At 44.6% G+C, this 27,987-nt stretch overlaps 2 protein-coding genes across 2 annotated transcripts; both read right to left on the bottom strand.

The window, feature by feature from the left end:
* Positions 1-251: 251 nt before the first annotated feature.
* LOC121618141 (transmembrane protein 233-like) lies at positions 252-3,353 on the bottom strand. Its single transcript, XM_041953465.1, has 3 exons — positions 3,086-3,353; positions 2,474-2,608; positions 252-650 (listed from the first exon to the last, which is right to left on the bottom strand). Exons 1-3 carry the CDS (start codon positions 3,269-3,271, stop codon positions 639-641), a joined length of 333 nt encoding a protein of 110 aa, XP_041809399.1. The 5' UTR covers positions 3,272-3,353; the 3' UTR covers positions 252-638.
* Positions 3,354-5,899: 2,546 nt separating this feature from the next.
* On the bottom strand, positions 5,900-26,893 carry LOC121615957 (RNA-binding protein Musashi homolog 1-like). The gene is made up of 14 exons (XM_041950508.1): positions 26,777-26,893; positions 26,209-26,249; positions 25,368-25,449; positions 25,124-25,208; positions 17,056-17,097; positions 16,498-16,590; positions 10,831-10,879; positions 9,989-10,071; positions 9,710-9,827; positions 8,361-8,441; positions 7,823-7,879; positions 6,765-6,821; positions 6,385-6,539; positions 5,900-6,274 (listed from the first exon to the last, which is right to left on the bottom strand). Exons 1-14 carry the CDS (start codon positions 26,839-26,841, stop codon positions 6,233-6,235), a joined length of 1,050 nt encoding a protein of 349 aa, XP_041806442.1. The 5' UTR covers positions 26,842-26,893; the 3' UTR covers positions 5,900-6,232.
* Between the last annotated feature and the right edge of the window lie 1,094 nt (positions 26,894-27,987).

Below are 27,987 nucleotides of genomic sequence, written 5' to 3'. Positions count from 1 at the left end.
ATCATATAAGATCATAAAAAACATTAAATTCTCTGCTGTTACAGAAGAGAACTCCAGTGTTTTATTGTAAGTATCAAAGTTGTTTTATTATGCTTACCAGTGACAGACAGAACATGATAATAATGAATATGAATGTTCAGAACGTCAGAGAATTAGCGGAAATATGAGAGTTATTATTGTCTCCCTTTTTTTGGAATATCATTTGTCAGCAGAATTTGTGCTCAGTCTGGATGAAGGTTTTATCAAGTTCTAGACGGAACGTCGTCATCACTGCAGTGCCAGCAATGTTTTGAGCAAAAAATAATAGTGAAAATACAGTTATCACGTTGGGTTCACAGCCACGCGAAGGCTTGCTGTAAACCAAGGATTCCGCACATGTAGTAAGCTGCCTTTTTAACTCTCAATCACTGAAACAGACACATTCACCAGATTTTATAGTCCTTGAATGTCCACATGAAAAACAGTAGATGGAAGGGAGGAAATGACGTACAGGCTGATGTAAACATGAGTCGAGTTGGCAGCTGGTACAGTATGAGCCAACCACCTGAGCCCATCCACACATCATCATCATCATCATCGTCCAGTTTTCTGTTCAAGTGTCTTATTTCCCTCCTCTCCCTCTCTCCACTTCCACAGCTCTAAAATTCCATCTGGAACACAAACAGGAGTGCATTAAACAAACGACTCACATGAAACATCTTTTCAGTTACATGTCGCAACCCCCATTATACCCACAGGAGACAAATCTGACAGAATCATATTAAATGTGCAATTTACTATTTACACAGAAAAATTCGATATTTTGTATTGCATGGTTTTGCACGCTATCATGACAATTTTATATACGATTACACTTTCTGTTCCACCTCTGTGCTGCATTTTACATCATGTGTCACAGAGTTAGAACTGACACAGAATACACTGCCTGGCTTTGAATGGAGTCTCAAAGTGTTCAATTCTGAATTAACAAATTAATTAGTAATTATAAAATAAACATTGATAAGACAACATTGTGTAACACATAATAATATAATATATAGCAATCACTTGTGATATGATTCAAGAAATTATAAAAACCCAACTCATTATTATGGCTTATTTCATTATTAATTTTCATAATAACCAGAGTTTTATAAAAGCACATTTTTATTTAATCAAAGTCTGTTTTTATATCATAAAGTCATTCTTCCCCAGTGACAACTTAATTTCAAGACACTTTTTTTATTTCATAGTGTCACTTTTCATAATGACAATTTTGCTTTCATAATGCTACTTTTCAAGGCAGCGGTGCTGTCGCCGCCCTCTCTCAGCCAATCACATGCCCACCTGCCTCTTAAATTAGCCAGCTGAACAACTGATACTAGATTTAGCCAGTTAGCAGCTGTCAACTAGAGCAACAACAGTGCCAGAGTAATTCTGGATCGACTATCTGCATAGCTGCTGCTGTAAACAAACGCAGATAGATACACAGATACAGATACTTACTTTGCTTAACAAGTCTGCACATGCTGCTAACCTAGCCTGTTAGCTAGCTAGGCAGAGTTGTGAGCTTGGTTTATTACTGAGCATGCAAGCTCAGCAAGAGCAACGGCAGCTGATAACGATTGCTGGCTGCATTTTGACCCTAAATCTGTTCGTCAGAGGAAAAACACGGAACACTGAGGTTCAAAATACAGAGTGTTTGTGATTGCTCAAGCCAACAGTAACAACTTAGCAATGCTAACACAAATGTTCTTTGCCTTGATGCTACCTAGCATGTTAGCTAGCTAGGCAGGGTTGTGAGCTTGGTTTATTACTCATCATATTAGTGAAGAGCCACTTTAACAACAGCTGATAAAGATTGCTCGTCAATTCAGGCTAAGTTTAGCTGCATTTTGATCCTAAATGTGTTCCTCAGATAAAGACAAACTACACTGAAGGTCAAAATTCAGAGTGTTTGTGGTTTCTCAAGCCAGGAGCTAACACAAACTCTTCTTCACCTTGATGCTACCTAGCGTGTTAGCTAGCCAGGCAAGTGGCATTAGCCGCCTTGTTACGCTAATTGTTAAAAACTAGAGAGGTTCAGTTGCTGTCTGTGTACTGTGTTTATTTACAGCGCAACATGTCGTTTGTTGCCGCTCTAGCTAACAGGACCTAACTGTATGTGGCAGCAGTTGTCGAGCTAGTTAGCTTTAGCGTAGCAGGGGTTAAGTGTTTGGCTGCAGGGTGAGGATGCAGTGACTGCTGACCCAACTGAATGAAAAGTGACCTGAAATAAACTGTATAATGATGAAAAGTGTCATGGCAGTTTAAAATTAAAACAGTGCTGTTCACAAGTACCATCTTGAACTGTTCCCTGCCCCCAGTAAATGTCTTTTTCTATCACAATAGTGCTCCATTGATGTATTCAGTGGCCACTTACAGATAAAATAACCACACAGTAAAGGTGATGGTATATACTGTCATATTGTCCAATCCTACATGCGTGCCTTACAGTGGTAAAATGAACGATGATGGTGATAGCGATGATGAGAAGGCCGATGATGATGGAGGCAACAGCAACATAGAGAGCGTTCCTGCCCAGCCGCCTCGAGCCATCATAGTCACCGTTGTAATAGCTGTTCCTAGACTGAGAATAAGAAATCACACAAGACTGTGACACAAGCCAGTGACAAAGCTAATAAAGGCCGAGATTTCCAGATAATTGGTTTAAACCAAGCATATTTTTGAAACGTGCAAGTGTCACCTACAGGGATATGTTCACACAGTTTAACAGTTAGCTTGTATTGAATGTTGGTAAAACATCACTTTGCAGGCCTGCAGACAGATCATCTGGTAACAGGATACTGAATGTTCGGATCATCAATTTCCAGCATGTACATTTTGTTTCATTTCATCCACTCAAGTGGGTTTGTTTGATGGGCAGAGCAGGTGTGTGCGACTGGGTTACATCTAAGTGTCCAAAACACTGATTCTCAACACGACATGTCAGAACACTCTGTGCCTGAAACACACTTCTCTCTGCCACATTTTTTCCTTAACGATACACAGCAGCACATCTGCATTCCACCAGACGATGCATATTCAGTGCTCGGTTCATGCTCACCATGATAGAGAAGACCAGGGCCACGATGTTGACGGGGTATGCAGGACAAAAGCAGGTGAAGATAGTCAAACAGAGGTAGCTACGTAGTGGAGGCGGAGGTTCCTGTTCCTCTATAGAACTGCGGTCAAAAAATGCACTCCCACTCAGGGAACTTTTCACTTGCGGATTAAGCACTGCACGGGCCATTGTACCTCGCAGCAATGAGACACAGTCAGGGGGTGGAAGTCATCCAAATTAGAAAGAGTGTAAACAAATCAGCAAACGCTGAAACAACAGAAATCCAACCGGAGGAGGTGAAGTCCCACTTTTAACCAGAAACCAAAAGTCTGGCCGACAAGTCTGATACGTTGCGTGGTGGTTCTAGTCCTCTTTCAAAGCTGAAAAAAAAATAGGTTTGTGGGCTGAGAGGGAGCGGGAGAGACATGGGAGAGGATCACTAACACTGCTGGCCTCCACCCAGGACCCTGCCCTGAGATGAGGCGTGAGGGATCAGACTGTTTACCCCTGCTGGCACCTCACACAAACACACAACATGCTGATGCATGGAAATGATCCCCGCCAACAGTTCAGTGCAACGTAACATGTATGAATGTTGTTAACACAGAGCATACGAGGGGGCAGTGTACCCCTCAGCTTCAAACTGATGACAACGCTGTTGAAACTGTCAGGCTGCACATGGCAAACACTTCCTCCTCAGAAGTCTTGTCATTGTAGCTTTCCATTCTTTACAACATTCAGTTTCCTGTTACCATTCTTTCTCCTATATTATTATGTGTCAAAAGTCAAAAGACTGTTTGTGAGAGAACAGGAATTTTTGCGCCTAACATTGCACACCGTTGCCACCTGTATCATAAAAGAAGCAATCACAATCAAATGCTTTAGAATAATTTATTAGGATTTTAAAATTGAAATTATCAGAAAAATAAAACAAGGAAAAAAGAAAAGCATCGCTGTAAAGCTTGGCGGGGGACAGCCCAAATCTTTAACTTTAACTGAGCTCATGTAGAGCTACAAGCTCCATCCAAAGCATTGGCCCTTTTCCTTACATCAACACAACAAAAGACATCATTAAAATCAATATACAAGGGGAACGAGATCTCAAAACAGAAAAATATAGTTTCTTTTTTTTTTCTGAAAATAAGTCTTAATGCCGCAGAATTATCCACACGTCGTCTGCTATTACCAATAATAGTACTATTTTCATTTGTAAGGTAAAAAATAACTTATTGCTTTATTGTAAGTTAAAAAGTTACAGTGTTGGTGTCCAGCAGTAGTTTTATGTTGTGTCCCAGGCGCTCTGACAGAGGAACTCCTGGCTGGATCAGGAAGTTTTCTGCTGTGCTGAACATCAAACAGGCTGCAGCAAGAAGGCTGAACAAACAGGCTTCTTGTTTTTGCACATGCTGAATTTGTTCCAGCTTTCTGACTTTTCCTGCCAGCCAGTGTCGTCTGTACTGAGGTCCCGTATCAGAGCCTACTGGGAGCGAGACCCTGTTCCATTTCTGGTTCCCTGCCCAAACCCCCTCTGTTCACCACTACACGGAGCAGCAACTGTATATAAACAATATGTCGGTTCCAGAGGAGCACAAACATATTCAAACTAAGTATGAAACGGGAGGGAGGCGAGGGAGAGGAGCGGATGAGCCAAAATGGAACAGGGCGATCTTTTTTTTCTTTTTCAGTACCAAAAAAATGGCAATCGAAATGCTTCTTCGTTGCCAAAAGTAGTTCCATATTACACCTTGATGTATGCGCACAAACACTCACTCACACACACTCAGACGCAATCACATGCACCTTCAATAGTGATACGAGGACAGAACATGATTGTGATGTTTTCTACAATTGCTTCTCTGAGAATGTCCTTCATTTTGTTTTCACGGCGCAGAGCACCGCGTAAAAGAATTTTTAAAAAAGAAAACAATAAACAAAACAATTAAGAAGTGAATTGCGCAAAAAATATATATAATATTTCCAAAAAAAGAAGAAGTCAAGACAACACCCAACCCCGTGAACCCCTGATTTCTCCTTGTTTGCGGTTGTGATTCTTCCAAAGTCCATCGTCTTAAATCTGAGTAGTTTTCATGAAGATGCAAGAAATCTGGTTCATCGTGGTGTTAAAACTATAGAGTCAAAGTTGCTTTTTCAAGAAGCAAAGCAAACAAAGTGATGACTTAGCTGAACAAATACGCCAGACGAACTCCTGGAAGTTTTGTTTCTCGACAGCTATGCACGACAGCGCTGCGCTGAAGCGTCGCTGGAGCGGACTGGCCGACAACGTACACATATACCATATGCATACTGACAAAAGTAGTGAGATGACCACACATAGTAGTAGATGACATCCAGTCAAATTGCTGTTAACCCTTTCCAAACCAACCAATGACATGCCAGCCGGTTCAGTAACCCCTCCACCCTCCCCTCGCCCCAACGTTTATGTACAATATCTTACAGGAAGACATAAAAACATTGCTTTAAAACCAATTACAGAATAAAATACCTTACAGATTATCATTATTATGTCAATATTAATAACAATATTACAAAGGTTTTGTTTTTAAAGACTACCAAAATATACATTTTAGTTTTTCTCCCATGTTTCCGTGCTCGAGTTAAAAAAGGACCTTGTTGGATTTGTTCTTCCTTTGTTAAAAATGGTTTTCAGACAAAGACCCATCTCGCACGGCTTTTTCTCTCTCCGTTCACATCAGTAACAGCTTTGAAGGATTTCATGATGAAACGACAAATCACATTGAAATAAAATAATAATAAAAAAACTCAAAATAGTCCTCTGTGTCTTTGTCAAAGGTGACAAATGTTTCCTCAGAGATTTTTTTTTTTTTTTTTTGCAGTTTTCTCAGCTTCAAAAGAAAATAATGGATAACAGAGGGGGAAGATCTAGTTTTTAGACTACATGAGGACAAAAGAGGAGAGACGGGGACGTTATGTTGAAGTGAGATTAGTACAGCAAAACAGAGTTCAGGATTTAAAAAGATATTCAGTCGGTGGGTGGAGCCACAGGGAGCCAGGAGAGCCCGGTAGAGCCTGTGGCTGGCCAATCAGGTTGTGCCATCAGTGGGCAGCCAGCATTTTGATTGGCTCATCAGCAGAGGAGAAGCCCTCCCGTCTTCAGTGACCTGAGTCTTCTCAGTGGTAGCCATTAGTGAACGCAGTAGCAATCAGAGGACCCTGAGGACACACAGGCAAGAGTGGATACCCACTCTATTAGCTTTGTGAATAATACGTGCATCCATGCATGTATTCAAGTGTGTGTGTGTGGGTGGGGGTGTGAGACGTACCCCTAGACCGTGGCCGAACCCTGTGCTGGGGGCGGGGCTAGCGGCACTGATGTAGCTGCTGACTCCTGAGTCCTGATTGGCTGCAGCATATAGGTCAGCCATTGGTCCAGGGCTGCTAGTTCCCAGGAAACCAGCTGTGCGTGAAGGGGTGGAGCCTGAGAGACAGAGGAGATGAGTCAGGCTTCAACACTAGAGGGCTTCACACACACACACACACGCACACAAACGTCTAAAAATATTCTTCTATTTGTCCAAGCAGGACATGTGCACATATTCTACCTAAGGCAAGCATACAAGTACATGCACAAGTTCACATATTCTTTGTCTTAGCATGTCTCACACACACAGACACACACACACACACAAAGACACACACATACCTCTAACTACTGCTGCTGCGGCTGCTGCCATTGGTCCATATGCAGTCAGGGGAATGGCTGGGGGTTACAAACACAGATGACAGTCATTGTGGATCTTACTTCAGATCATGAGAAACAATCTACAGCTCAGTGTCGGCTGACTTGACATCTGCTCAAACACTCGTCTTCTGATTTGACTCCAACTGGTGGAGGGCAGTGATATAACCGACATCCAATGCAATCTGACTCTTCAAATAAGGAACGAAACGATGCTCGTGGCAAAAACAAGAAGGGTGACGATTTCAAGTGCAGGTGCAACTCACAGCCACTAGATGGCAGTGTAAAGAAAGAGCTGCAGGAGCTGCCTGCAGATGCAGAGGCCGTATTCAGTCAACATGCTAAGAGTAGCTCCTAAATGGCAGGGTTAGGAGAAACTCCTGTCAGTCCTAACTTCAGGACTCCTACATATTTGGTCCAAAAGTAATTCACAAAGGATTTTAGCGCTAAAAGCAGATCCTAACTACAGAGAAGTTAGAGGAAGTCCAGAGGACTCCCGACTCAGTAAAAAACAGATGCTGCTAATTTAATGTAATCTTTTTCCTTCATATCTTATGTTTCATTTCCTTTTTCATTTCATTTACACCCCGGCCCTTCTTAGCAGCTGTATGAGTAGCTCTGAAGAGGAAACTTTACTGCAAACATTTAGCGCCATTCAGGAGGACTCCTAGCGGCAAGATAAGGCACTTTGTTAACACGGCCACAGGATTCACAGACAGAGAGCTTTCTGTAAGTTCAAAGGATTATTTGTAGAGTCACAGGATCACACACTTCTCTAATGACTGGAATAATTGCAGGAAGCCACAAAGCTTGTATTTTTTGCCCATTTTATCACCAGTAAAATGTCTCACTGTTCTGGTAAACTACCTGACTATTCATCAAAGGAATAGTCTGTTTACATGAAACTTAAAGGAATGGTTTGACATTTGGGGAAATAGGCTTATGCACTTTCTTGCCAGCAGTTTCACTTTGACTCTGCTGCTGAATAGCTTTTACTTTTCTCCCGGTGAGGAGCCACTGACCTGCCAGCTCAGGGGGGTGGGATGATGTCAGGAGGGGGGTCCTCTCTAAATGGAATTCTAGAAACAGAGAAGGTCAAGAGAGAGAGCGCTTTGTAAATACAGTCACCATCCACCGGCCAGACTACAAAGCCACACACACACAGACATTTTAGCTGCAGCAGAGCGCTAACATGAACGCAGAAAATTTCAAATCGACTGTGAGGACTGGCAGGAAGGTCGGAGCAAAGGAAAAGGAGGGGCTATACAGCCAAATGAAAGGGGCTTACATAAGCAGATAAAATAAACAGGAGAATATGAGGGGAAAACAGGCAAATAATAGACAAGACATGAGGAGATGTTTCGGATAAGGAGCAGGGTTTGGAAAGACAATGTAAAAATCACATCACAAATCTACAAGCAGCGACTCTGCTCAAATTAAGATGGTATTTAATGTGTGTGTGTGTGTGAGAGAAAGATCAATCCACGTGACACATTTCATGATCCCAGCACTTCACAGCTGAATCAACTCCATGCAACACCTGTATCTGCATGGACGTACCTGGGAATTGATAAGTGTAGCCGGGAGCGATTCCAGAGTAACTGCGGCTGGTGTAGGTAGTAGTCTGGAAGCCCGGGTAGCCTGTAAGAAACAGAAAATATTCATCACTCGAGTTAACTCGGTTGAATAAAGACACGTGAAGACAACATCAGTGAGTCACTGCAGCTGATCTAGCTGGGTTTTATCTTTAAAACTACCTCAACTGTGCAGCTAAACATTCACCTGCTGCAAGGGTTGTTAGCTAACCAGTGTCCTATAAGCTATGTCCCCCTGCTCCAATGCAGCAAGCATGCAGAGGATCCAAAGTATGTGATGCCACACAGTTGTCATTATACTGTATATAAATCTGACGTAGCCTAGCCATCATTAAGTATGAACTACTTGACATGTATACCGTCGGTCCTCTTTCTCTCTTTCAGCGTTTCTTCTAATCCGCCTGCTGAATATTTTGAGTTAGGGTGGACCAACTCATCAGCTGGAAACATGATTATTTGAGTGTCTACATTATCATAATACTTGTTTTTCTGTATTTTTTTTAAAGGTCAGGGTCACAAAAGAATTACAAACAAACCAAATCTAATGAGTGAGCTACAGTTACTGAGACTACAGTACAGTACAAAGTGAAATATCCAGTAGAGGGAGCCAAACAACCACGAATGACACATGTACCTCTCAGTTTGTTTTGTCAATGGAAACGCTTTGAGATTTTTACTCCAGTGTGTAGAACTCTGTTGCCCTTCATTATGTGACCTCTAAATTTCTGACACATCTTCAGCTTCATTCGCTAGAGATGTACGTGTGAGAATCAGCTCAGAGAATAATTTCAACCAAATTAAGACGCCAATTTCAGTTTAAATCAACACGATTTTTCTTTCTTCGACGTTTTATGGGAGAAGTCAGGAAATATTACATGTAAGGAGCCATGGATGACATTCTTAACGCGGTGCCGGTTTAGTTTTATATTGCAGCACTTAATAAGAGCACTTAATTGGTCTAGACGAAGATTTATAAGAAACTAGAAACTAAACGGTGGAGCTGGTGGCAGGTAGAAGGTAGATGTTTTTTCCAGCAATAACTCAAGCTCTTAAACTATACACAGTGTGTGAAAATGCCCTTTAATTTCTATGGTTACATACATTATAGAAGTTTTATTTGATAAAACTGTCATTAAAAGTGTTTATGTTGTGTTAAGCTTCTGCTCTAAACCACAACACCCACTGCTTATGAAGTAAACCTTTAAGGAGACTTCTCTGTGATTGGTGGATTTGCTATGTATATATGTACATACGCTGTATTTGTACTTTTGGTGCAGTGTATTTGCTTTGGGTATATCTGATTTTGGATCTCACCCAGCATGCCGATTCCAAGCATGAAGGCGTCCATCCCGTAGGGCATCACTCTGGAGCGGCCTCTGGCTGAGCCTGTCGGCGTCATCACCTCCTTGGGCTGGGCTTTCTTACACTCCACCTATAAAGAACAGGAAACCAGTGTTCACATTAAAAACTGCACAATACGATACACGGACTCACAACACACCCTGGCAGAAAACTGAACGCAGCTACTACAACACCATGCGACATAAACGTCACCGATTCATTGGCTGAATGTGTTACTGCTGACGTGCGTACCATTTTGTTGTTGATCTCATGGAAGTGGATCTCACACACTTTTTCCACCACGTCTTCATTCTCAAAGGTAACAAAGCCGAAGCCTGCAAGACACACAAACAGACTCTTATTGCAACACTTGATATCCTCATAGATTGTGAGTGTTGGTGGGATCCTGTGGTTTGCAGCAAAGACATGTGTAGAGGGAGACCCCAGGACCCCAGATCTCAGCAGTTATACTGTTAAAATAATGCTGTAAAAACACTGAATTTCCCTTTTGAAAGTTCTCAACAGAGAGCATATTTTCACAAACATTTGACCAAATTCAATAACTCTGGACCTTTTAAAATCAAGTAACCTACAGTGAAAACAATCAGAGTGTCGGCGAGGACATGAGAACAAGCCTCTCGTGGCTCGCCTGTCAATCAGCTGTTGGTATCACGGAGGAGCAGCTTTGGGGCGTGGTTCACCAAAAACTGCTCCCAGATTTACATTCTTCTACCAGTTATCACACCCAATCTCTCCGCCGCCACCCTGCCCTCTCCCTTCTCCCTCTTTCCTCACTTGTCTAATTAAGTTACATCCTGGCCTGTGAGCATCCTGGCCCTGTATCCAGAGCCTCAGGACTCCTGGCTGGCTGAGAGAGGACAGAGACAGATGAAACAGGGGGAAGCGAGGGAGCAGTGGAAGGAGAAAAGAGTGTGATCGTTGAAAAGTGTGTGTGTGTGTGTGTGTGTGTGTGTGTGTGTGAACGTTCACCCTGTGACTCTTTCACGCTGTTTCCCCTTTCGTTTCTGAGGACACTTAGCGTGTCGACACATATTAACATAATGTGTGCGAGTATCGTAACTGTGCGAACGTACCTCTGTGTCTGTTGGTTGTTTTGTCAAACATAAGCATGGCATCATCAACCTGTGAGAACAAAGCAAAGAAAAGATGAGGATCGACATATTAACACACACACACACACACACACACACACACACACACATCATTACACAGCATGGGGTGCCATTGTCCCTCTTTAGCATTGGAGTAAGAGGGGAAAACAGATGGAGAGGGTGGAGGGGAGAAAGGGAGGGGTGACAGGTGACAAAGGAGAAAAGAAAAAGAAAGAATGGGGGGGAGGAGAGAGCGATGGGGAAATGAGGGAGAGAGGGGAGGAGGGACGCTGTATAAAAATAAAATGAAATTCAATCTATCAAGGTGAAAAAGAAGTGAACGCTCCCCGTTCACGAGGCGCTGAAGGAAATTCTTTCCCATTCTTTGCTCCGTCTGTCTTTCACTGGAGTTCTCACAAACTGCTCTCACTCTCCCTCTTTTTTCCTTTCACCCGTTCACCCTCTTTCTTCCCCTCTCCACAAAGTTTACTATTCCCATGGAGACCCTGTAAAGAATTTCAATTAGAAGAACTTGCCCCCCCCGCCACCAACTAATTTCAATGAATAGAATGGAGAGACAGGAGAAAAAGAGAGGGAGAGTAGGCATGTGACAGAAAAGCAGAGAAAGGGAAGCAGATATGAATAATGGGGGTGACAGAACAACATGAAGTTTTGATGGAGGATAGAAACTCTGTCAGCGAACATTTTGGATCAGAGAGAGTAGAACAAAGTGAACTGGGGTCTTTGTCAACACTCTCTGCTTTTATTCTCCTTCTCCCTCCACTTTCCTTTTTGCTCTCACTCCACGGCCCTATTCATATTCCTCCTCCTCCTCCTCCCCCTTTTCACCCTCTATCCTCCCTCCCTCCCTCACTTGTCCTTCACTGGCAGGAAAGTTAGCAACTTCTGCTCGAGCTCTGACGGCATGAGGAGGGAGAGAGGGAAGCCGAGGCCTGGCTGTGGAATAACGCTTGCGTTTTCTGTCGTTGACCGGAGGAAAAAATAAATAACTACTGCGACAACATTCGCCAAAATCTGCAACACAGCCTTCCTACATCACACGGAGTATGACTACATGGCTATTTTCATTAGGCAGCAAGCACTGAAACTCAAACCAGTGTAACATGAGTGGCAGAGGCCTCTGGATGACTAGACCATCCGATTTCTAACCTTTACCTCACATGAAAAACACATCCACGTATGCTGGTCTGATTTAGATCACGCCTGCGTCCACACCAGTGAGAGACTTTTACATTTTCTTCGCCAAATGATGAATATGGAGAGGATCGAGGTTGCCTCTGCAACCTCCCTGACCCTTTCAACTCTCATCCTTGTCAACATATAACTTGGACACACACAGAGGCACCCCCCACCCCCACCCCTTTCTGTCCTTCATTCAGTTTTTACCCCCCCCCCCCTCCTCCTCCTCCTCCTCCCCCTCATGCGTTCCACCTTTCCGGTCGTCCAAACTCAATGACACAGCAGAGAGCCAGGGAACAGGACAGTAAGTAGACAGCTGCAGGCCAACATGTTATCATAAGAGTAGAGTTACACTCACAGCTAGCCCTCCTGTTAGCATTAGCAACATCTATTCTGGAAGGGATGACCGATGGTCAGCATTACCAGGCGCGGCTCTGAGCCCACATTTGAGGCCGGGGGAAGAGATGATATGTTCAGGCTAATATGGTTCGCTGGAATACAACGGTGTGCTGACTTGAGAAGTATTCTGTCACGTGTGCGAGCTTATGCTGTGGTCGCACACCAGCCCCTTGCCCTTGCCAAAACCAATAAGAAGACGATCTCCGATGTCCACTGCCCAGGGTGCTGTAAGACAATCTGATTGGATAGCTGTGGGGGTCTGAGATTGGCTTAGCGGCGGCTCAGTCGCTAACTAGCCAGCATGCGTGCAGAGAGTGAAGAAAAGTTAAGGTCATATTCTCACGAAGTTCTGGCATGCTCAGACGTACCGAAAACAAGGGTCATCTGCAGCTTCCCCGAGCGCAGCTTTGAAAATATCCAGTTCTTAGTGAAGCGTGCTGCTATTGTCTGAAGAACAAGCGTTTGCTGACAAGTCCATTACACTATTTGCAAGATTATGAAAGGTGGCATTCACATTTTTTCCCTTCTGTCTCCTCACATCTCCCTCTTTCATTCTCTCCTCTCTCTCCCTCTCTCCGGCCATCTCTCTCTAAACAGGCCAGCAGACAAAGTGTTCAGTCAAGCCTCCTAATCGCCAGCTCACATGGGTGAGTGGAGTCCCAACTTTTCCCGTCTGCCCTGTCCATGCTGCATTTTTCATCTTATCCACTCCTTCCTTTGCTTACTGCTGTGGCCTGTTCGCTCATTCGATTTCAGACGGCTTTAAAAAAACAGGGGTTTTAACCGTAGTTTGTCATGTAAGGTATTTTCAGGAAAGTAGTGCAGGGAGGCTGGATAAAAGGCATGAAAACAGGGATTTCCCGTGGATTAAACATAATTGACTGTATGACCAAAATGCCTGAAATGCTAATTATCAAATTACCTAACTGCAACACATTTCTCTGCTCCGCACAGGCTTTGCCTTCAGCCTTGGCCAAAAAGAAGGGGGGCGTTCTCGACTCTCCACCAGGCTGAGGGGGATTACAAGACCTTCACCTCAGGATTCAGACTTATTTCTCACACAAACATGGCTGCTGTGGTCTCATTGGCCTGGGGACATTTAGCAACAGGAGCTCCGATTTGTTCAGTTAGGAAACGACACATGAACACTTTCCTTTGACTCCTCGGTTTGGTCCAGAACACCTGACATGCCAACTGTGCAGCCATTTCATTCCCGTCTGATGAAGTTTGTGTAGGTGCGCTTTCAGAAGTGCACTCCAAAGAAATAAACGGCGGCACGTATCAAAGAGTTGCAGAAAACGCATAGTGCATTCTGTGTTTTCCTTTGCGAGGCGGTGCCACACTATGAAAATAAACAGGACACTGACTCCTACACCATCCTAACCTGCACCTTGTAACCAGGCTCAGATAATAAACAAGAAATACCTCCCGCTCAGCAGGAATGCACTGTGGGATTGGCCCTATCCTCGATACAGCTTTGGTCTCACGAGTCCAAACAGTTCAAATATTCCCTCATCCTGCGGAGGGAGTGTTGTCTTAGATATGAGTGTCTGTGATCACCAGGGAGAACTGATTCGGCACAGAGCTGCCATTTTACAAAACACAGCTAGAAAGCATGACACACGTCGCAACATGCACCTTACAATGAGTTCAACCGAGTGATGGTCACACGCGTAATCCGGGTCGACCGGGACCCGCGACCCCGAATTAGAAGACATTGTTTAAATTTGAACCAGCACCTGAAATATGGTAATACCCCAAACATGAGTCAGAGGCCAACTGAGAGAAAACGCAGCCAGACACGAGGCAGAAGGAGGTTCGTGCTGTTAATTTCTTCCAAGCCATTAGGCCTACATCCTGAAGCGATGTTCATTTTCACACTCTTTCCTGATCACCAACAGCAGAACCGCGCGCTTAATGTTTGTGACAACTGGATCACTGGCTGTGAGTCGTACAGTCTGTGAAAATGTATGCAAGCTCGCCTCCCTCCGCAGCGATGGCACACACGTTCATGCGTGCGCACACACACCCTCTTTCCATTCATGCAAATACGCACTTCTTACACATTTTTTTAAGGGAAACAAAAAAACACTGGATTACAGCGGGACAATGGGCGAAAGCAGGTCACCACGGCAACAAGCTGAGAGGGACTAGAGCAGGGTGTGTGTATGTGGGATGGGAGGGGAGTTGGTGTCTGAAGTACTGATTTTGGGTAAGGTGGTGGTGGTGGTGGTGGTGGCGGGGGCTGTTACAGGAGCAGCTGTTGCATTTGATTAGTTAATACTGAAGAGTCTGAACTCTACTCAAACACATTCCTAACCCCCCCTCAAAAGGAGTAGTTAGCTAAAAAGTAACCCAACAATTCATGCATCATGGACACTTTGATACATTTATGGCCCATCAGATTGGTGTTTTTCCCTTTCACAGTCACTTTTCCTCCTCACTATCTCAACATTCCTCCTTTTCTCTGCCCTTCTACCCTTCTGAGTTCCCCTCCTCTCTCTCCATGGGGGGTTGCTTCTTCCCTTTCAGTCCCCCGCCATCTCCCTCTTCTCTTCCCCTCCTCTCGCTGCTTTTTTTTTTCTTCCTCCCTCTCCCCGGCCACTCATCTGTCTCCACAGCATGTGTTTGCCTTTCACCAAATTTCATTCAAAGGAGCTAGGCAGGACAAACGCAAAAGCCAAAAACACTAAGATGTGATCGGAAAAGAGCAAAACATCTAACAAAAGGGAAAAACTAACAAACCAATTAATACTATGGCTGGCAGAGCAGACCATCAATAACCACACAGCATCTTTCTTTCCTTTCTTCTAGCTCTTGCTCTTTTTCGGTCCTCACTTTCCCTTTAAAGGTTGGCTGAAATTTTGCACTTTTTGTTTAGCCTAAAAAGGGGAAAAGGAGTAAAACAAGCAGAAAAACACGAGCTAAAGCTGAAAGATGTCAAAAGAATATGGCCAACAGATTAATATAATCTATCAAAGGCGCACAGTCCATTAGAGCAATGATTCCCAACCAGGGGACTTGCACCCCAGGGGGTACTTCTGCAGTTGCCAGGGGGTGCGTGGAAAGATTGCAGAGTAGCTTGAGTAATTTGATAAAATAGAAATCTTGATTTGATATTTAAAAAAAAAGCCCACTTATCGAGTCAGCTTTAGCACCTGATCACCACAGGTTGTGCCTAAGTGTGTATGACGACTAGTTAGCAAGCATGCTAAGACACACAGTGAAACAGCTAATGTTAGCTAAATAAAAGATGAATGGTTAAAGAGTAAGTAATAAATAATATATATATATATATATATATATATATAAATTATTGGATAACTAAGTGAAATTGCTAATAGTAATCCACAGTTAACAGTAATGGTTAAGGTTGAATAGCTTTGAGGAAAGTCGCTGACATAGTTAGCTAAAAGATAACAGTTCCATTTGTTAGCTAACTGACGAATGGTTGAAATAGCTAATAGCATTAAACAAACATTTGAAACAGTTAGCTAAGCATAATGGATAAACTATTGAAATAGTCAGCTAACTGACAAATGACTGAAGTAGCTAATAGCGATAGATAAACAGCTGAAACAGTTAGCTAAACATAATGGACACACTATTGAAATAGATGGCCAACGGATAAATGACTGAAGTAGCTAATAGCAATGAATAAACAGTTGAACAGTTAGCCAAAAGTAATGAATTAACTGTTGAGTTAGTTCGTTAATGGACAAATGATTGGAAGCAAAAATAGTAATGGATACAATGTTGAAACAGAAAGCTAGAAGTAATATAAAAATGGCTGAAACCTCCCCCCTCTGCTACTCCAGGGGGTGCACTCCACCAAATCAACCGATTGAACAGTTCAACTCTTAGATAACATGTACATGTGCATTGTAGCATGCACTATTATATCCACGTTTATATCATTATTGGTTAAATAACATCCTGTAACATGATGTGGGGGAGGTTGGGAAGCACTGCAGTGGAGAATCTGAGAGGAAGGAGCTCATCACAGAGTGTAATGGCTACAAATAGATGCCAGATTTGTGTGCAGTTTACCTTTCCGAACTGGTCAAAGTAATGCTTCACATCTTCGATGGTGGTATTGACTGACAGTCCTCCGACAAAGATCTTCTTTGTCCTGGTCACCAGCTAGCAACACAGAAGAAGAAGGCATCGTTTACCACTAATCACATTAAGCGGGGGTAGATGCCTGTGATAAACAGGCTTGTGTTTGGTGGTGTTTATCTAATCTCAGCTGTTTCTAAAAGCTCTTCTGAGCGTTCAACCTATTTCCCGTCAGTTTAAGGTCTGTTACATGTATGGCTCAGAGGTGTCTGTGTGTGCGTACAGGTGATCACTGTGTGCAGGCATTCACTGATGTGTGCGCTGGGACAAAAATGTGTGTGTGTGTGAATGAGATGCTGGCTGCTGACGGTCGGGGGTTGGGTGGGGTCAGGGTATGGGGTCACGGTGTCAGGGCGGACAAGTGGATTGCCGCTCCTCTTTGGTCACTGCCTGACTCTAATCCCAGCCAACCAGCGCTGAGTGATGAGGGGTGACAGATGACATCATCTCTACTCCGCCTTGCCGTTAACCCTTTCAGGGTGCACTCACCTTCGGCTGAGCCCGACGGGGAAACGCCACCTTTGGGTCGATCTGTGGGAGAGAGATGAGTTGAGATGAGTTTTAAAACGGTAGAAGCAGAGGAAAAACATTTCTGCTCTTGAAGTGACGCACACATTTCAAGACATCCTACTGGGCATCTGATTGCAGCTTTGATGATTGATGAACTGTGACGATTGAGATAAGATATTTAGATAATTAGAGGATTCTATTACAAGGGAGCTATTTACCTTCTCATCGTACACAGACTCACAGACCCCACCTCTGTAAGTACAATAATCATAATAATTGCAAAATGTTTTTTATTTTTATTTTTTTGGTCCTATTAAGGGAAAATGGCCTATTAATGTGGTGACCGTTCCCTTTGCCACAAACTGAGCTGTCCTGAAGGTGACCAAACAGAAATGCATTGTTCTTATTCCAAATAAGGAAATATTTCATATTTACATCTGATATATGGCTATGCATGAATAAATCTATTTCGTTTGAAGAAAAAGCATTATACGTAATGTCTCTGAGTCCCCAAAACGAAGAAAGGGGTCATTTTCTGGAACATATAACTAGTTCAAAATCTCGTTTATATGAAATGATTCTAAAATTAGGAAAAGTCAAGAAGTATTGAAAAACAATGTCAAAAATGTCCCAAACAAATATTACGGTAAAAATAAAGGGTGAACAAATATTTCCCTGTCTCTTCTGACACTGGGAGGTGCACCCACCATTAAAATGCCCCCCATCCTCAGTGTCTTTGAGCAAAGGCAGCAAATCTCTACTTGCTCCACATATGTTGCTCAGTAGCTGATCCTGTGCTTGTGTAAACTGAATTTCGCTCTGGGTGCCGATGAATTATCACACTATTAACTAACCAGAATTAGTTACAACACAGAGTCTCTAAGTCTGAACCCATCTGAAGGCCTGCGGGTCCAAAAATAGAACATATGCTAATCTGAGAGTATGTGTAGTAGACCCTTGTTTATGCCAGTCCCAAAAAATCCAAACACACCAGCAAAACAAACAGGCGTGAGGAGCAAAATACACAGTGAGACGAGAATATGTACATTCACAAACTGACACGACTAAATGCATCTCAGCCACAGACCTAGACAGAGCAGGCCAGTCTGGAATATTCTGAATACATTTCAGATGGGTATATGTATTTTAAATCTCACAAATCCAGACAACCTCCATTTTGGATTAGCCAGATTTGACTGCATCCATATTCCTCCCAAGTGGAATGTCTCAGCAGTGGTCAAGGTTACAGATAAAATTAGAAGCAAATGAGTTTTGAATGAGCTGGCCTTTAATAATGCTAAATATGCAAAGCCTGGCCTGGCATTTTAAATTTGTGAGGAATCTCGTGTTATTCTCACTCAAGCCAGCGAGAGAGATGATTTTAGGTCACAGGACCTCGTAGTGTATTATGGTCTTAGAGTTCCATCTTTGTTCTAATAATTGGATGTGTGAAGCAAAACCCCTTGTGTCTCACACAGCCGCCATCAGAGGTATTGAATTGATATTGGCAACTAAAAGGAGCCTATCAAATGGCCAGAAATAAGTACTTATGATGTGAATAATACACACAATACAAGGGAGGGTGTTCATTCAATATTCAAGCAATCCTTTCATCTCCTTCCTGTGATAATGCCCTGCTTCTGATGACAAATCTACAGACAAAAATATCCCACGAGGACCTCTAAGAACCTCAGCTTTAACACGGCTTCAAGAGCACAGCGCTGTGTAACTAAGATGCAGCTGCAGCGTCCTTGGAAGGGATTGCAGAAGGACTTTGCACCTTGAAGTGGGACACAAAGACGAGGAGAGTCATGTCACCTCCAGCTGGTCTGAGCACAAAGACAAAGGTGACAAGGACACGCGAAGCCACCGGCGAATATCGGCAACAGCAGTGCAGCAACAGAGCCGCGCTCGCAAACAATGACAACACAGCATTTCTTGCAGGATCTGTGCTTAGTGGGCCAGGCGCTACATCATAGATGTGTGGCTTCGTTCTGTAGGATTACTGACACGGTGACTTTTGTACCACCTGCTTTTCATCCACATAAAAGATGAGAGCAAATGACACAAATGCTGTGAATGGCTGGTGCAGATGTAGCCATTTCTATATACTGTATGTCTCACTGTTTATTCTTTGCAGGACTAGTGTATCTGTGTTACTGAAAGAAAAAGACCTCTGAAGCACAATACAGTGACAGAATCACTAGAAGACAACTACAACAGGCTACAATGTCAAGATCAAATTGCATCGTGCCACATTTTCCTGTAAATACTGTATATATTTTTTTCTAATAACACATCCTGGCGTAAAGTGGCAGGAAAATTCAGGCAGCACGTCCGGCGTTTCCTCCGAACTGAACGTGCAGAGAGGAGACAGCCTCTTGTGTTCAGGTCAGCCCACCTGCCTTTAACTGTTTTAACTCGAGGGCAGGTGCTGTCCTGAGGCGATTATATGGCAGAGACACAGGCCACGAGCTGACAATGACAGCAGCCAGAGACCAGCTCTCATGTCTGACACAGGGCTGCAGTCACGTACAGTGTATACAGTGTGCGAGGAAGGTGGAGGAATACTCCCAAAGGAATCAGTTCCTGCAAGGTGAGGGCGTACGAACAGAAACGACCAGCGGCCTTTTCACTAATTTAACAGCATGTGGCGATTTTTTGAAAGATCGTGTCTTTGAAAGATCCATTTCACCTTCGATCACGCTTAGAATCACTGCCATTGTTATGTTAGGAGCAGGCGATCAGTAGGCGTGTATTGCATCACAAAATCGATATATATTGTGATGCGTTTGCGTGAAACTCACTGTTCATTGGCTTTTTTTTTTGGTCCCATCCAGGAAATTAAGCGCCTGACAAATCTTGTTATGTATCTTGTTAATACAATGTAATCAGTAGCACTAAAGAGACAGATACCATGGAGCAAACCAAATACGTTTCTTGGCATATTTCCCACCCATATTTCACATGTTGTCAAAACACCAATATTTAATAGTTTTTTAATGATCAAGAGCTAAAAACAGCCTAAAATACAGAAGGTTACCATCTAGACTAGGTTAGGCCTAATGCAATATCTGTAGTAGTGCTACTACGGCTACAGTCATGCCATGCTGTTAAAAAATCATTCCACTTCAGCAGAATAACAGAATATATCTAACATGTAATTTCTACATCTGGCTGTACTGAGAGGAAGGCTGTAATAAATGAAAACTAAAGCATCTATCAGACTGGTGGATTAGCCTCAAGGAAGACAGATAGGCCACAAAGCAAAAAGTAAAATGACTTAGCCAGGTCACTGTTTGCAACACTCAGAAATAGCTCTTCAGAGGCTTGACATTGAGAAGTGGCTCTGCCAACAGTCCCAATCAGCAGCCCAGAGCAGTGGTGAAAATGTGACTACTCAAGAATAATGTTAAAACCCTTTCTAGGACGAAAAGATTGCTCTTCCCAGACTGACAACGAAGAGTTATGACTGAGTGTTCACGAAATGGTCTGACTAACATCCTGCTTCATGACATCCAACCTCCGTTCCATCTAGGTAGCATAGTGACGGCAGAGCCTACAATATGATTTAGGTGGTTTAGCTTTTGAGACTAGACTAATCTACGGCCAATAGTCACCTCACGTGGCCCAGCGCGTCCACCAGTGTTACAAACTGGAAAACAAAAATAAAAAAACGTCAAATCAATGGTTGGATAGAGAGGGAGAGGGGGTGGGCTGGGGGAAGGAGTGTGAAAATGAGAAAGCACAGGGAGAGAGAGAAGGCATTCATTTGGAAAACAGAGTCAGCCCATGAGAAAGTGGGCCTGTCCAGTGTGGCGGTGCAGCGGGGCCGTCCCAGCAGGCAGCCCCTCTGATTTCATTAATTAACAGGACAAAGAGTACAAAACAGATGGGCCCGTAGAGGAACTGGGGCTCCCGTGCTACCCCCACAGGCACACACACCCACACACTCACGGGTACCCACACAATGTAGCACAAACATAAACACCAACACATGTGCACAAAGTGACACACACATGTAAACGGGCAACAGGAAAAACAGAAAGCGATCCACCTCTTCCAAACTACCGACAACAAGTGTACTGCCGTCATGCATGTGGTCGTTCAGGCTCTCATTGGCCAACCTGCCGAGACATTCCTGCAACAAAATGGCAAACACCCACACTGATAAAAAGGCACTGCAGGCTGCCCCATTATGGCAATATAATCAATATAAGCTAAACAAAAAGCTATAAACAGAGGAGGAGACAAAAGGACTTGGCATGTCAGCGCATGCACACAGAGTGAGAGGGAGCCTCGGTTTGGGCTCAGGCCAGCAGGGTCAATCTGCACAGCTGAACAATGGCACAGTAATTAGTTAACGAAGCTCACTAATGAGGACCCCCCCAACCCAACCCCACCCCTACCCCTGTAACCGTGCTAGGGTGCCTCGCCAGGGCGGGTGTGTGCGGCGGCGGCAGGGTGGTGGTGGGGAGGAGGGGCGGCGCACATTTAGCGCGGAGAGAGAACCCTGCATCCACCTTGAGAGCAGGTCCAGGCTTTATCCCCCGATCTGAGGCCGCGCATGGACCTCGGAAACCCAATCCAGTTTGTTTCCTTCAATCCGATTAGTTGCTTTTCAGATCTATACTAATTACAGCACGGGAGCTGGGCCTCTCTCTCTCTCTCTCTCCTCTCCTGCACCGTCTCCATCCCCCTTTCCAGTTCTGTCCACGTCAGCATTAACAGCTAATCTCCAGTCAGGAGCAAGGTGCTAGTGCTAGCATCTCCACTAACCAGGTGTTAGTAGCCACGGCGGACCGTGGTCCACAGAGGCTGCCGCTAACATGAGTTGAAAGAGACGAAAGCAGCTGTATTAGCACCATGCTGATGACTACTACTGCACCATCACATGCGGACGTGCAATTACCACCTACTGGAACACACTTCCAAAGGGGCATTCCTGTTTGATTGGTGTTAAAATGAAAAGAAAACACAGAATCTTCTCTATTTTCCTTATTTTTGCCTTCTATAATGGGGTGCTTTTCTTTTAAGCTATGTTAGTTCAGTGTTAACATTTAAAGGGGTTATTTTAGGACAAAGCCCTTTCAAGCATAACAGTTACTAAGTTATAAGACGCTACGAACACATCACTGCTGAATATATCATTTGTAAGCACTGTCTACTGCGCTACGAACATGGCTAAAGTTCATTTATCGTAACAATAATAATGCACGATAATCCACCATTCATCTGAACCAGTAAAGCAAAATTGTGCCGACAAATTGACGTCAAAAATCACATAAAAGGGCCTTTGCCTCGTCTGAAAACTCGTAGAACCACAGCTCAAATAATAACACAGCAAAACCCAAACTCACCCCGCACTAATCCCGGCGAATGAGAAGTGGTAACATTTCAGAGAATATCTGGCCTCCTCTTTTCTTCTTCTCGTAACTGGTTCCAGCAAAGTATCTCTCAGAGAAAACAAATACCAGTTGTGCCCTTCTTCTCTGTCCAGGGAAGCACAACAGCACGCCACTGCCCTGAGGCCATACTCGGCCCCGACAGGAAATCTAACCTCCAACCAAAACAGCAGACCTCACTCTAAAAGCAACAGACAGCCTCTTATTTGTTGCATTTACATGTTTAGCCACACAGGTACTGACAGCAATTATAATGTCCAATCAGCATTTGCTCTGTGGCTTTTGCTTTCTAAGGGTGGATGAAACAACACTGGGTGTAACAGGACTGTAAATGTTTAATACCACGTGTACCCAGTGGCATGGACCTTGCACCGGCTGATGTGGTTTACTTCTCACCCTGTGCGTCCTCACCCAGCACCCTGTTGCTCTGTTACACCCCCTTCATTCACCTTCCACGTCTCTCTGCTTCAGGCCTTGCAGCGTCTCCTCTCACAAACCAAAGGCTCAGCACAAAAAGGGAGGAAAAAGAAATCAGAGCATCGAGTATTCTTCCTCATGCCAGCGAGGAATGTCTTTCTCGCATCTCGTTGATCAAACAATAGTCTTCCTCCTCTTACAGTGGAGGGAGGGGAGGCGAGGCCAGGTGTGAGAAAATGCAGGAATAAATAAACACAGATAATAATTCAAATGGGACAGGTGTTGGAAATGTTGGAGAGTTTGTTGCCATGAAGCTATGCTAGTTCTTGCAAATATTCAGTCCTACGCCACGGACTTTGACCCAACGCTGCTGTGTTTTAACAAAAAAATCATTTACAAGCAAAAATTTACAAGCAAAAAAGTGGAACCACATCACCTAACGCAGCGGTTGGAGCTAGGAAGGAGCCGTTTCGCTGCTGCACAACGCTCGCTCATTATGCATCGGTGATATTTCACATATTGTCGTAGAATTAGGCTAAAAGCAACAAAAAAACACAGTCTAAGTCATTGTTGTCTTTAACGATACAGCCCTTGCAAATCTGAGAGATTTGCAAACAAACGGCAGGAGAAGGGGAAAAAAAAGAAGCCTGGGCTCTTACTTCCAAAATGGAACAACAAAATGGCAACCATACCCGTGTTTAAAACGCCTGGTTGGATAAATGGTACCACGGCGTGCTTCCCCCACAGACTGCTGCCACAACAACCTGAGCAACCAAAGCTGCACTTGAGTGGGGCACATTATTATTGTTTAGCCTTGTGCTGTATTTTGGTTTATAATAGGGCAACGCCTAACCCCACCAGTGGCCTGCCAAGCTGAGCTTCCAAAAGCCTCTGCCTAGGTCACATCACACACACACTCAGGCTGTACCTAGTTTTAATAGGTAATATGACTCACTGAGTAATGCTTTACAGTTGCTTAGAACTTACTCCCAAGCTACCTGAAAAAATGGACAGATCACCAGCAGCAACACTCATTTTGTAATGAAAATTAAAGCAGCTGTGCAGAAAGATCCTGCTTCAGTTCACATATTTAAAAACTACACCTAAACACACGCACACAAGCTGAGGATAAAGGTCTGTCATGACATAACATTGTCTATGTGTGTGTGTGAGTGTCAGAGCTCTGCAACCCAACCTAGCCGGGTGTCTTGAGTTAATGCAAAATAGGCGAGAAGTTGTTATGGAGACATAAATCCCATCAGGCTGTGCAGCCACGGCGCTGTCTCCTGTGGCCGGCGTCACCCCCGGCAACAGGCTTGCTCCAACAACTAACCGACTCTACCTTTCTCCACCCATGAGCTCTGCTGCCTCTCTGTGCCACCGATTTTCACTCTCAAATGATCCTATTGTGTGTGTGTGTGTGTGTGTGCGTGGTTAGCAAAGGCCGCAAACTGACACACCCAGTCGCCCATCTCTACAACCAATCTACATGACCAAGACAGCAGCATTCACACCTTCATAGATATTTAAATCTGAGTCAGCAGCTTTGAAACTCACCAAACTACAGGCCGCGGGGGTTCACACACACTGTCATGGCAGTGTTCTTGTATCTGAACACAGGCACGCTGTGTGCTCCGACCTCCACCTGGTGACTGATTTGTCCCGTTCACCGCATTTGAATTTCACCGTGTAGGAGGGGAAATCACAGAGAAACCCCCCTCCAGATCACAGGAGTTCAAACAAACCTCAGCATCAGTGTTTAAAATCAACTCATTTTGGACCTCACAGGCTTCCCCCTGACATAATTTGCCACAACTGGTTCCTTCCCTCCAACTTTTTTTATTTATCTGCCACTAGAAAACGGTTGCTGTTATTTTCTATGAAGAGGGGAAAAAACTTGCGAGCTCTCTACATAAACCCTTTGAGGGTTTTTGCAGGGGCTCCTACCCCATTCAGGTCCCCAGGTAACCATGGTAATGAAGACCAAGAAAGAACGCTTTCATGTTGGCGCCCTGAACCGGGATTTGGAGGGGGAAATGAGCAGAGAGAGGAGGAGGAAGAGAGGAGAGGAGGGGGAGGCTGCTCCAAAACGCACTCCTCAACTTTACAAGCCATACGGTGGGAGGCAAAATGCACTGAGGGGGGAAAAACATGCTGCACGGAGTCCGAAAAGTTACCCAAGACAAGTCACTGGCAGCATCCAGCTCTTCTGAGCCACAACTCACCGTTTTGGAATCCAACTCGTGTCTGTTTTGCGCCAAAACCTTTTCCACGCCGGCTTGTTCTGCGTATGTTACGAACCCAAACCCCCTGCAAAGGCAAAAAAAAAAAAAAAAAAGACACGAAAAGCAATTTTAAAAAATCAGAATGCAAACTCACGGCACCTTAAAAACAAGCTTCATGGAAAAGCATGGCAGAGTGTGAGGCATCCAGTGATAGGACGGCGGAGCGCACACGCCTCCTTCTTACCTCGACCGCTTGGTAACGGGATCCCGCATCACCATGCACTCCTTCACCTCGCCGAATTTACAGAAGTACTCCTTCAAGCCCTCTGCAGAGACAGCAAGGGGGGACACGGTTAAAAAAAACATCCAGACATTAGGCGCGAGTGTATCCCTACAGGCCCCGGCGAGGTGATGCGCTGGCAGCGGCTGGAGAGAGACAATGGGGGTCGGGCGGACCACGTTGTGTTTGTGTCCCTCCAGAGATCGCACACGGGCTATCTGGCCATTCAGCATAATGGCCCATTAGGCCCCGCGGACCACAAACAAAGCTACACTTGGTGACGATCGCTGTTTTGACGCGCAGCGGCGGCGGCGGCAGCAGCGGGGTAATAACACGGGCCATCGCAACAAGAATAAACTGTATTCACGCACCAGCCTGCGCTCATGGCTCCGAAAATAAATGAATGGATTCATCCGAGTGCAACAATAAGGAGAACAGCACGCGAGCGCGGGCATCGATACGAGCCGAACTTCTGCTCGATAAACGATCACTTTTACTATAAATGCCCTTCTGTGTTATGAACAGTGTAGCTGGTGCACGGGGGGGAAAAGGCAGACAAAGTCGCTGAATGTGCATGCGTTTCCCGTGTTAATCTCCCTGCGTCTCGGCAAGTCTAAATCCTAAGAGCTGATCCTTATTGAATAGGAGGCTTTGATTTAACTATTTGCAGTGTTTCCCCTTAACTTCAGTAAGCATCGCGGGTAATATGGGATGTATTATTACGCCGAAATGTAGACAGAGGAAAACAGGAGGAAGCCAGGGGCTTTCATTCAGACTTATTAAAGTAGCGTGCGGGACAGCTCACCTTGTGTCGTCTGCCAACTCAGACCCCCGATGAACATTTTGCTGAATGAGAGAAACACAAGCCGTAAGTCACACAGAATAACACGCGTCTTTCACAGCACAGCACGGGCACACTCGGGGGCTGCAAACTGGGAGGAATTGTGTGTAACACAGCATCAATAAAGTAAGAAGAAAGCATCGGCCATGTTGCGAAGTCACCAATGGGCCAGTCGGGCCGTTATAATCCCCTAGAGGAGGAGGGAAAAAGGAGAGGGTTTTCCAGATGATGCGGGAGAAGTTGCAATGTGGCCTTCTGGAGGGAAACCGAGACAAATAAACAAACAAGAGGGGAGAGGGGGGGAGAAACACAAGCGGAAAGCAGTGGCGCGTCTGTGTCTCCTCCGCTGAGTGGATCCATCCTACACGTACAGACACACACACACACACACACACACACACACACACACAGCGTGCTTGTCTTTTGTCTCGGCGCGGCTCCGCTCCCGCACTGAACTCAACTAAAGTCCAAGGTGAACTCAAACCGGGCCGAGAGGCGAGCTAGAGGCGGGCGGGCGGGCTGAGGCTGTTACCAGGGGTCGTGGGGGGAGTTGTCCGTGCTGGAGGACAGGCTGCTCTGGCTCCCTTCCGTATCCATTCTGCTCTCCGCTGGTATATTCCCGCACTGTGAGGCGAGGAGAGGCAGTGAAGCTCCACTGCTGCTGCTGCTCTCCAGACTCAGGGGCGGGCAGCCGAGGGTGGGAGGGAGGGAGCGAGAGAGAGAGAGAGAGAGAGGGGCGGTGGGGAGGCTGGAGAGGTGGGGGTGGGGTGGTTGAAAGGAGGAGGGGTGAGCGAGGAAACACACACACACATGCATGCACGCAGGCTCAGAGAGAGGCTCCGCCTCTACCTCGTTTTCCCGTAGCCTACCCCGGCCTCGGACCTCCCTCCCTCCCTCCCTCCCTCCGCGCTGCACGTTGCCTGCCTTTATTCACGCTGCCAGTGGCGCTCTCTCCGTAGTGTTTCCCCGCCGTGCTTGCCATTGGTTGATCACATCAGCATGGCCCATTAAAGCATTTTGAATGTTTGGTGACCTGCAGTAGCTTTTTTTCCCCTCTCTATTCCATTTTGTAAAATTATAATCAACAGAAAAAAAAGATTTAGAAATAAAAAATAAAAATAGAAAAAAAAAACATGGGGGCCAAATAAGAAGATGTATTTAAAAGCATACAGAAGCAGCATCTGCCCTCCTGTAATGTCAGGTAGGTGAGGTGACCCTGACCCAGACACCAGATTACATAAAACAGCTGGATGGATAGCAAGTAATTCCTGTAACATTAGACCACACAGAGGTCAACAGCCAGTGTCCTCTGAAAAAGGTTATGTTATGATAAATGAGATGTGATCCAATATGATGCAATGTTATGCTTGATATAGGATGTAATGTGCTCTTGATGTAACGTGATGTGACATGTTCTTATATGATGGGATGTGATTCTTATATATAATGTGATGTGAGTCATGATGTCATATTTTGTGATCTTCGATGATGTCATGCAATGCGATGTGATCTTATATGATGTGATGTAGTGGGATGTGACTGCTATATGTGAGGTGACATGAGTCGTGATGTCATATTATGAGATATTCTATGATGTAATGTGATGTGATCTTATATGATGTAATGTGATGGGATGTGATTGCTATACTGTATATGATGTGACATGGGTCATGATGTCATTTCACAAGATATTCTATGATGTAATGTGATGGGTTGTGATTGCTATACTGTATATGATGTGAC

This window comes from Chelmon rostratus, chromosome 2, assembly GCF_017976325.1.
Source record: "Chelmon rostratus isolate fCheRos1 chromosome 2, fCheRos1.pri, whole genome shotgun sequence".
Classification (NCBI taxonomy): domain Eukaryota; kingdom Metazoa; phylum Chordata; class Actinopteri; order Chaetodontiformes; family Chaetodontidae; genus Chelmon; species Chelmon rostratus.
Note: the sequence above shows the minus strand (reverse complement) of the source record. Positions and strands in the feature narration are given on the sequence as shown.